This window comes from Morus notabilis, unplaced genomic scaffold (assembly GCF_000414095.1).
Source record: "Morus notabilis unplaced genomic scaffold, ASM41409v2 Scaffold205, whole genome shotgun sequence".
In the NCBI taxonomy this organism is placed as follows: domain Eukaryota; kingdom Viridiplantae; phylum Streptophyta; class Magnoliopsida; order Rosales; family Moraceae; genus Morus; species Morus notabilis.
In genome coordinates this window covers 704,915-715,354 of record NW_010363285.1, presented here as the reverse complement: position 1 = coordinate 715,354, position 10,440 = coordinate 704,915, and the positions used below count along the sequence as shown (strand labels likewise).

General features: G+C 34.7%; 2 protein-coding genes across 3 annotated transcripts; both read left to right on the top strand.

Moving 5' to 3' along the window:
- LOC21407295 (uncharacterized protein At2g34160) lies at positions 1–1,740 on the top strand. Its single transcript, XM_024169416.1, has 5 exons — positions 1–111; positions 941–989; positions 1,162–1,224; positions 1,324–1,388; positions 1,501–1,740. The coding sequence occupies exons 1-5, from the start codon at positions 1–3 to the stop codon at positions 1,591–1,593; spliced, it is 381 nt and encodes a 126-aa protein (XP_024025184.1). The 3' UTR covers positions 1,594–1,740.
- A 2,747-nt stretch (positions 1,741–4,487) lies between these two features.
- LOC21407294 (flowering locus K homology domain) lies at positions 4,488–9,590 on the top strand. 2 transcript variants are annotated; one of them, XM_024169390.1, is made up of 7 exons: positions 4,488–4,637; positions 5,182–5,540; positions 7,600–7,852; positions 8,044–8,192; positions 8,285–8,566; positions 8,891–9,085; positions 9,213–9,590. In XM_024169390.1, exons 2-7 carry the CDS (start codon positions 5,193–5,195, stop codon positions 9,399–9,401), a joined length of 1,416 nt encoding a protein of 471 aa, XP_024025158.1. In that variant the 5' UTR covers positions 4,488–4,637; positions 5,182–5,192; the 3' UTR covers positions 9,402–9,590. The 2 variants fall into 2 exon arrangements, with proteins under 2 accessions (XP_024025158.1, XP_024025159.1); XM_024169391.1 differs by having other exon boundaries at positions 5,177–5,540.
- Positions 9,591–10,440: the final 850 nt, after the last annotated feature.

The window sequence follows — 10,440 nt, the reverse complement described above, 5'->3', positions numbered from 1 at the left end:
ATGGCCACTGTTGCAGTTCCCCAAGCCCAATCCATCCACGCGCAGAAAAAGAACAGAATTCAGGTTTCCAACACCAAGAAGCCTCTCTTCTTTTACGTCAATCTCGCCAAGGTAAAATCACCTTCTTTGATTTTTTTTTTGTTCGATGATAATTTGTAATTGTAGTGTGGTTCTGATCTGGTTTGTTTCGAATGTGAATTATGGCTTCAATTTCTCATTTTTCCTATTTTTCGATGATTGTGCCTTTATGAACTTCGTTGAAAGGCTTCTTGATTTATTTCTTCTGAAGAAAAAAATCTGATGATCAGTCACTAAATTAAGTGTAAGAAAGGAAAGAATTTGCCAAATTTTGGTTTTTATGCCGTCTTTCATCTTTTGGACTCTGTTTTTTAGGAAAATAGAGAAAAATCTGAGAAATTGTTTCAAGTGAAGGAATTTATAATTTCCATCGAAAAAAAAGAAGTAATGACGTTTTTTGATTCCTTATTCGAGCTATGTGAACCTATTTTGCCCTGTTTCATGATATCTCATGGCACTCGTGATGGATTTCAATTCTTTGCTTGGCCTGTTTGACTTTAGATAAAATATTGGAAATTAATTGAATAAAATATTGGAGCTTCAAGATTTGTTTGGTTCTTTGGGATTTTGGATGATTTGAGGGATGGAAGCAAAAGAAAGATGCAGATTATCTGTTTTACCGTAATCTTGAGTGATATTTCATTCTTTATTTCACATTTTTTCACTAAAGTGACGAGCAGAACGCGTTCAGCATTTCATTGGATGAATGGAAAAGCAGTTTTTCATTTTCTTGAGATTTGATGGTTTTCTTTCTCTGTTATGTATCTATGTGCGTGTTTATGTTCTATCTTTAGATAGTTTTCATCACAAATATGAGTCGGTTGTTAAATTGTTTGTAAATTTTTGCTCCTTGACGATGCAGAGGTACATTCAACAGCACAATGAGGTTGAGCTTTCTGCCCTTGGAATGGGTACATTTCTCTAAACCATTTCTGAATGTTTATATGCATATTTTAATTCCTTGAATGCTATTTCCGCCATCTAGTAATTCATCAGCACTGTTGTTTTCACAGAGCTATATGTCACGCTCATCATTACTAATCACCATGCTTGCTAAAATCCTTAATCAAATTTCATTTGCAGCAATCACTACAGTTGTCACAATTTCTGAAATCTTGAAGAACAATGGACTTGCCACTGAAAAGAGTAAGAAACTATATAAAATGATACCAGCTAATAATTTCCTTAAACTCCTGACGGAGATTGCTAATAGAATTAATTCTCTTACTCCCTGATATTGAACAGAAGTCTCAACGTCCACAGTTGGCATGAAAGATGAGAACAAAGGCCGTCTGGTTCAGAAAGCCAAGGTGGGTCTAACTTAAAAATCTGAATTTAGTATGTGCATGCATTGATATTATGTTATTAAAAATTATTCTCTCTTGTGTTTGGCTGTTGATATCTTGTTTCCTTCAATTTTAGATTGAGATTGTGCTCGGGAAGTCTGAGAAATTCGATTCCCTTGTGGCTGCTTCGACTGTTGCACCAGAGCCGGCTAATGACGAGAGTAAATAGAACAAATAGTATAGCCTTCTCTATCTTTTTGTTGTAGTTTTAACATTCACATTCTTTGTTGCTCTCTTGCAAAGTGGAGATAAGTAGAAGAGTAGATAGCCCCTGCACTGTCATTTGTATAGATGCTCAAGTTCCACCCTATCTCTTTGTCTCATCCATTGTCATTTGTCAGAGAGTTGTAAAGATCTTCTCTGTTGTCACATTGTTTCATTTTGGCTTTGTAACTTTTCCATCTTAATGCTCATAATTGAATGATCTTTTGTTTTCTAAAGAGGCTGTACTGAATCTTTCTACAGATCAGTAATATTGAATTGAGACTGCTTTTGCTTTTTCTATGTTAGCAGACCTGCTATAAACCTATAAAGGCAGTTTTTCCCCTGTCTCACTAAACAGCTATGCTATAGCTATGTTTGTGTATCACAAAGTCTTCATGCTTTTACTGTTTTGCATGGTGAGAACAAGAGAGCTTTATAAGGACAAAAGGAGTTCTGTTTATTTATTATTATTATTTTTCAATTTTGTTAAAAAAGAGATAGAAATGGCTAATTTCAAATGACACTTCAAAATCCATTTTGGAATAAATATGACAACAACAATAACAACGATAAATTTATTTACTTATTCATTTTTTTAAGCCTCTCACTTTCCTGGTCGTTTTTTCCGATTTGTTATCATTATTTCCTATGTTATGTTGTTTTTCCTTTATTGTCGTTTTCACTTTGTTTCACTTTCCCTTTTTTTTTTTTTTGTAGTTTTTTGGATTTATCATGTTTTTGCTCTTTGCAGTCTTTTTCTATTTTTTTCCCTAAATTATCGTTTTATTACGTTCTTTCCTTTTTTTAACTGTCTTTTCATGTTTTGTTTATTTTGTTATGTCTGCAGTTCTTTTAATTGTCCTTGATAACTCTACTGTCGTTTTCCGCTGCCATTTGTCACCATTATCATTTATCTCCGTCATGGCATTTTCGCTCTATCGTCTTTTTTCTCTTGCCGTTGATTTGCCGTTTAATGATTGTTTAGATTTTGTTGTCGTTTTTGCCTTTGTTGCCGGATACCTGCCGTTTTTTCACTTATTGCTTTTATGTTATTTCGTTTTCGTTTACATTTGTTGTCGCTCTTTATTTCTTGTCCTTGATATCTCTTTGGCTTCTGTTGTCGTTTTTATTTCTTCATTTCCGTTCTTGCCCTTTCTACCGTTGCTGTCGTTCTTTACTATACTGCCCTTCTTAAATTTTGCTAATTTTCTTATTTATTCATCGTCTAAAATTTGTCGGCCTTTTTCTCTCTATCAGTTTTCTCCCATCCGTACTGTCATTTTTCCTTCCCAGTCGTGTCAATTTTGTCGTTCTTGCTTCGAGTCGCGTATATCGTTGAAATAATTTTTCTTGCGTTTTTTTGTTTTGTTTTATATTGTTGTCGTTTTTCTTCAATTTGTCTTTTTTTTGGTTGCTAAAACTCATATACTTGTAGGAGGTAAAAATAAGTTTCATTAGTAAAATAACTTTTTAAAAATTTTTATTTATAAAATGACTTTCTTTTAAAATATAACAATCTCTCTCCTCTCCACTCTCACTCCAGACTCGAAGGAGGAGGAGAGATTTGTCGTCACGACGGAGGCGAGCATCAGAATGTTGACCGCCGAAGACCACAGTGTTGCTCTTCTGAATCTGGCCGTTCCGTCGCCTATTTTCAGAGAAACAGAACCCATCTTCTTCTTGTTGTTGGTTTCTTTTTCTGCTCCCGCTTCTTCTTGGTCTGGATCTGTGAGTGACAGAGTGAGATTTGTGGAGTAGAGATCTGGAAATAAATAAAATTAAAATTAAAAAATCATTTTCTTAATTTTACTTTTTCACTTGGTTATTTTAACCAAATTCTCTACTTGTGGCTGTAAGCTTACGCAAAATACCTTTTAAATGTAAATTTTATTACACTCCAAACTTAAGTCACCTTTTCACATTTACACCTCTTGAATATGAAAAAGTTTCATTCGCGCTCTCTCTCTCTCTCTCTCTCTCTCAAATTAAAATGCTAGCAAACATCCTCCCTCTTCCTTCTTTCATTTTTTAATTAGATTTTAGAGCTCGTTTAGAACTCGTTTTAAAATAATTTTATTTTTTATATAAAAATAAAAATGAAAATATTTTCAATCTCAGACAGAAATCATTTTTAAAAATGCGTTTGGTAGTTTTATCAAGAAATTATTTTCAGTATAAAAAACTCATTAATATCTCTATCTCTTTCTCTCTCCTCGAGAGAGGAGAAAACGAAAAAAAAGACTAAAAGTTATTTTTCATTTCTCTCTCATTTTACACTAAACTAAAAAATCGTTTTCATTTTTATTTTTTATTTTTATTACGCCAAACGTTATTTTAAAAACGTTTTTATTTCTTCTTTTTCAAAAAATGAAAAAAATAAAAACAGAATTAATTTCAAACACAGTCTTAATCTTCTGATTTGGGGTTTTAAGCAAAATCAACCTCGTCCATGATCCATTCAAAAAGACAAGTTTGCTAACACTTTGAAGCTTTTTTTTTTTGTTTTTTGAAGTTTAGTAGAAGAGAATGATGGTTTTTCAAATTCGAAAGATAAAAAGATTTATAAGATTTATCCATTTTTGTTTAGAACAACAGAAAAATATTATACGTGTTTTTTTTTTTTTTTTGCTGTTATTCTCTGTTCCAAAAAAAAAAAAAAACAATATCGAGCAAAAACCTAAAAACACCATTGGATGGGCTGTTCTCGTCACTGATAAACTAAAACCGAGGTCGAGATACAAATTGAACAATTTTTAAAGGACCTGAAGAACAAATACTCATAATTTCCACAACTGACCAGTCCTTCCCTCAAACGTCATCCAATCAGATAATTACAAGAAAATAAAATCATAAAAATCAGTCAATTTACCCCGACATCTCTCTCTCTCTCTAAGCCCATTTTGGAACCCTAGAACTAGAAGAACCTCTTCTTCTTCTTCTTCTATTCGTAGCTTAGCAACCTTCATTTCCAGATTCTTCGGTTTTTGTTCTGTTCTCTTCGTCACTCTGGTGAGTGTGGTTTTGCTTTCATCCAATATCAATTCGTGTGTTTCTAGGGTTTTCTAAGCTTTGTTTCCCTTATTTATGCGCTATATATATATATATTTTTTTTTTTTTCTCCTTTTCTTCTTCCGTGAATGCTCATAGTTTCAACTTTTCCCATTCTCGGGATTTGACATTTTTGCAAATCTCTCTCTCTCTGTGTTTTTTTTTTCTTGGCTTGTGATTTTTGTTCGTGCGTTTTCTTTTTCAATTTCTGTGTTGGAGGTTTTCGTTTCTTTGATGTGGGATTCTGTTACTTTACTGGATTTATTAGATAAGGTTAGGAAATCCAGGAATAGTAATCTTCATCCTAAGGGCTTAGTGCCTTAGTCATCTTCATTACGTTAAGAACATGATGAACCGTGCTTTTAGTACATACTTTCTGGTTATGGTGATTAGATTTGTTCACTACCAAAGAAATTTGGAGGTGTATTGGATGTTTGATAGTTGGACTTGCTAGGTTTGTTGAGGGTTGGATTTATTTTTTCGTATTGGCTTTTGTTTAGTGCAGTTTGATTATTTATGGCCGAAGTTGAGGAACAAAACTTTGGTGAACAAGACGTCGTAGATAATGTACCTGAAAACTCGGAAGTGCCCGAGAACGTAGAAGTCCCTGAGCCAGAGGAGCCGCAACCTGAACAAAAACAAGAACAATATGAGGAACCGGTGGTTGGTGGAGGTGAGCCAGTTGGTGCAGCTGAGAAGAAGTGGCCCGGATGGCCTGGGGAGAGCGTTTTTCGTATGCTAGTTCCGGCACAAAAAGTTGGCAGCATAATTGGACGCAAAGGGGAGTTTATCAAGAAGATAGTTGAGGAGACGAGAGCTCGCATTAAGATTCTTGATGGTCCTCCTGGGACAGCTGAAAGAGCTGTAAGTTTTCATTTTTTGTCTATGTGAATGGGCTTGTAATACACCATTGATTACACCTAATGTCCTGTTTGTTTTTCAATTATCTACGATCAAGTTCTCTGCTTTGAGCCCTTGTTTCTTTTGTTTTGTTTTGTTTATTTTTTCTGACCCCGTGTTTTGTTCTTTCTCTGTTTTGGTGATGGATCTCTTATCTATCGTTTTATGTTGTGATCTTTTCCTTTCTGATTGATAAAATTTTCATAGAAAGTTTTCTGCTTTAGATCAATAGACTCCTTAGCCTAATAGCTATTGTTTTTTTCTTATTAGTTTATCTCTCATTTTTATCATATTTAGAAATTTTAGGTCCTAGAACTATTAGCGCTTAAGTTAAACTACTTTAGTTCAAACTATGAAGCTTTTTATCTCAAACTTGTAACGCTAACAATTGATTGTTATGAGCTTCTCATAATTAGAACGTATATAACCCTATTCTGGTCTGGTCCGGTATGGAATGAACTTATAATCATGGAATCGACTCGATCATCAGATTATCGATTATAAGTTCATAACCCTAGCCCATTCCCATTTTGGGTGGAACAGATCTACTAATTCTTTGATTCCAGTTAGTAAGAGGGATCTTGAACTAAGAAATAGGTTCTAGAAGCTAAAAACGGGTATTCTGAGCAATTTCAATAATCGGGTTCTTTATTCATTGGTGGCCATACTGTCACAACTAAGGTCTGTGGTAGCTCAAGCTATGGCTCTAGACTAATTCAGAAACAACTTTTAGTCTCAGAAAGATTGGGTGGGAACTAACTAGATATGAAGATTTCTCAACTGTATGATAAATGTTTTGGTTTCTCACTTTTCTTTTATAAGATCGAAGAAAATGAGAAGAACAATACTAGCAGGCTATATAGTGCAGATCCTATCCATCTAAATGAAAAACTTAACTATAAAATAAGCGGATCAAAATTTATTTTTTGAGGTTGATGGTCTGAAATAAGAAACATGTAATACTTAGTAGGATCATGTTCATTAGAGAAAGAGATAAAACTTATTGGTGTAATATGCATCAAATCAACAAATCTTCTGGTGATTTTCAACCGGTCGGAGATTATTAGTCTGATCGGGTGCAATCCCCATTCTTGAATTATTTTAATAATTTATGTACATTGCATAGTTATGCTAGTTTCCTAGTTCAATTGAGAGTTTTAAGATGTGAGGTAGGGATAAAAATTTGCGACAAGTCATTTCCTTTAGGCTTTATACGAATTTAGATATGTTATTTTTATAGATCTCAAAGTATAAAAATCACTATAACAATCCACGAGAATGAAACAAAGAAAATAAAAAGGTTATAAGCACTCCTAATACAGCAAAACTGGGATGTAGTTTTAATTCCAAAAAGAGTAACTGAAAGAAAACCAGAAAGAAGTATTATCCAAAGCAATCCTAAAATGTGAATACGATTCCATCTATGGTAATAACACCGATGGATCTGTGCAGGTTCTATGCTCAAATTTTTAGTCAACGACACAATCATCAATAAGATCCCAAACTTGAAGAACCAAAGATTCCAGAGTGCAGAGATCAGCATTGAGCATTACAAAGTGCTGAAAAGTTAGATCTGTTTTAAGACATTTACTACTCGTACAATTCTATCGAGAGCTCTGCATTTTTCTGGTAACTTCATACCTTGGATGATTGATGTCTTGCCGCAAATGGTGTGCAGGGAAAAAGAAACCAATATAAGTGATAATATGGTATTGAAGATTAATGTTGGATATGAAGATTAAACGAGATGAAGATTTAAATGAGATTGTTTAACATATTTAATTACAATAAGCCATTAATTATTGATAGACAGTTTTAGTGAATCAGTAAGACTTAAAAACTTATCCAGGTTTAATGCATCGTGCATAATGTTTATTCCTTAATGGGTAATGGTGTTTAGTTGTAGGAAGAGAGTTTCCAACAGCCTCCCTAGTTTACGTTCGTTTCATTAGGAATTGTTTTTCTAGTAAAAATGCCGTTGATTGCTTTATAGTATGTTGATGCTACTGTTACTTTTTAATAGGTAATGGTATCTGCCAAAGAAGAGCCCGACTCTTCCCTTCCTCCTGCTATGGACGGTCTTTTGAGGGTTCACAAACGTATTGTTGATGGCTTGGATGGTGATTCTTCTCATGCTCCACCACCCGCGGGAGCAAAAGTGTCAACAAGGCTGCTTGTTGCAGCTTCACAGGCAGGAAGCTTAATTGGAAAACAGGGAGGAACTGTTAAGTCCATCCAAGAATCCTCTAATTGTATAGTTCGAGTACTCGGATCAGGTTGCTGTTCATATATTTCATTTTCTACCAAGATTTTTCCGTTATTTACGTAAAAATTTGATTAATAAACGGGGGCACGTGTCATATATTTTCTGATTATGTGTGATTGCAAACCATATAATGTGACCTTCTGATATGGTTTGGTGTTTATATGGTCGTCTTACTTTCTTCTGTTGAAATGATTGGTGCAGAAGACCTACCAATTTTTGCTCTTCAAGACGATAGGGTTGTTGAAGTTGTTGGTGAACCAGCTGGTGTGCACAAAGCAGTTGAACTCATTGCCTCCCATCTTAGGAAATTTTTGGTTGACCGCAGTATAATTCCGGTTTTTGAGATGCATGTGAGTTTTCAGATTTAATTGTCATTGTAATAGTTCAAACAGCTTTTCAGTGTTAATGTGGATAATATGTGCTTATTACATGTTTCCATTAGATGCAAATGGCGAATCCCCAGATGGACCACATGCCACCACCTCAGTCATGGGGTCCACCTCAAGGAGTTCCGCCAAATGCTGGTGGAGGCCCTGGATTCGGACATAATCCTCAATACATGCCACCACCTCCAAGACAAATGGACAGTTATTATCCTCCGGCAGACTTGCCACCACCCATTGATAAACAGCCTCATCATGGTATATTAGCATATGGGAGGGAGGCTCCTATGGGTGTCCATGCACCGGCTAATGCACAAGGAGCACCGTCAATGGTTACGCAGGTTATTTTTGTGTTCCTATTTTTGCTTAAATGCGTTGTGAATTATGGAAATTGATAGTGCAACAACTTTTAATTCACATCTTTTGGTTATTTGATAAATATGACACAGTTGTGAAAAAGAAACTTCTTAAAAATGTATTTTTTTGCCTAATACGTGAGATGTTATGATCTGTGTCATTTGTAATCGGGTTTTGAAACATGATATTTACCAGATTTGTCCATAAGGAACCCACCTAGTTTAATGACTGTACAAGTGGCGACATTGCCAGGGGTTCCTTTTCCCAACTTGAAGCTGATATATGTGATTCCTCCCCATTTTTGGCAGATCACACAGCAAATGCAGATTCCACTATCTTATGCTGATGCTGTTATAGGAACTTCTGGTTCAAGCATAAGCTACATTAGACGTGCTAGCGGTGCCACCGTTACAATACAGGAGACTAGGGGTAATCCCACAGAAATGACAGTTGAAATTAGTGGAAGTGCTTCTCAGGTCCAAACAGCTCAGCAACTGATACAGGCAACTCTCCTTGCCCTTGATTTATTTCTAAATTCATATTTCATAATTCTGTTCCACTTGTACTTTGTAACTTATCATGTCAACATGAGATTAGGGCTTATATTTTCATTTTTTTTTGGTTTTGCAGAATTTCATTGCTGATGCTGCTGGTGGCGGTGGATCAGTACAAACCCAACCTGCTGCTCCAACAGACCAAGGCTATAATTCTTATGCAGCTCACGGTTCCGTGTATGCATCGCCTCCAAACAATGCAGGGCACGCAGGGCATACTGCAGGGGGCTATGGCTCAGTTTATGGAACAAACTATGGATACTAAGTAGGGCATGCCGGTTTGTTTTGCTATTGTTGAAAACATAAAGTAGCATTATTGTGAACTTGGCCGAATAGTTCTTTTTGTTCTCTCTTTCTCTGTGACAGTTGTAATTCTTGTTTTTGACTTCATTTCAAATCTTATAAATGTTAGATTTTATCGTACCCGTTAGGCTAACGATAGAATTTGATCTAATTCCATATTTTTCAGTGATCTTTAATTCTGTCAATCTTCAACTCTCTTTTCATCTGTTGAACGTTGTGGTTTTCTTTTTCATTGTCAATCTGTTGAACGTTGGAATACATTATATGGACGTTCAAAGTCAATCTAAGTCGAGATTTGCTCAATCCAAGTCTTGCAACAACCGTAATATAATAAGAAGGAAAGAAAATTGTTAAGTCATGGCCCTTGAAAACAATTTTGTTTTTTTGTTTTTGTTTTTGTTTTTTGTTGTTTTTTGTTTTTTTGTTTTTCTTGTTTTTGGTTGCTGCTGCATTTATTGGGAGTAAGGTCCTTCTAAGGTGCCGGCACCTTATTAGTTCACAAGTTTGTTGTAACTTTTATGAGCTTTTTTTTAAAGGAACTCTTATAAGTTCAATGTTCAAAATTTATAAAAACCAACCCTAATTTCGTAAGTTGTCACGCATTCCTTATAAATTAATAAGTCTGTAGTAACTTATATAACTCTAATGTTTGAAGTTCATAACTCATAAGTAGTAATATAAAATATTCTTCTCCTTGGCAGTATAAAAGTTCCCTCCCTTCGGAATAACTGGACGGTTTTGTATTCTTTGTACTTCTCAGTCACGATTGTTTTGTGGAAAATAGTAGAAAATAGGCCAATGTGAAAAGTTTAAGAAAGTATATATACTAATTTTTAATTATAGAAATTAATAGGTTATAATTTGTCAAGTTATGGTTCATAATCAGATAAATTATGGATAAATTTGTCACGTTATGGTTCATAACCAGAGAAGTTATGGACAATTATGGACAATAACTTGTCAAGTTATGATTCATAACCAGACAAGTTATTGACAAAAAT

Excerpts from the sequence above, each read along its gene's own strand:
- LOC21407295 (XM_024169416.1), top strand. The coding sequence starts at position 1 with ATGGCCACTGTTGCAGTTCCCCAAGCCCAATCCATCCACGCGCAGAAA. Across the intron at positions 112-940 it reads TTTACGTCAATCTCGCCAAG|AGGTACATTCAACAGCACAA; the intron begins GTAAAATCACCT and ends TTGACGATGCAG. Across the intron at positions 1,225-1,323 it reads TGGACTTGCCACTGAAAAGA|AAGTCTCAACGTCCACAGTT; the intron begins GTAAGAAACTAT and ends GATATTGAACAG.
- LOC21407294 (XM_024169390.1), top strand. The coding sequence starts at position 5,193 with ATGGCCGAAGTTGAGGAACAAAACTTTGGTGAACAAGACGTCGTAGAT. Across the intron at positions 5,541-7,599 it reads CTGGGACAGCTGAAAGAGCT|GTAATGGTATCTGCCAAAGA; the intron begins GTAAGTTTTCAT and ends ACTTTTTAATAG. Across the intron at positions 7,853-8,043 it reads AGTTCGAGTACTCGGATCAG|AAGACCTACCAATTTTTGCT; the intron begins GTTGCTGTTCAT and ends TGATTGGTGCAG.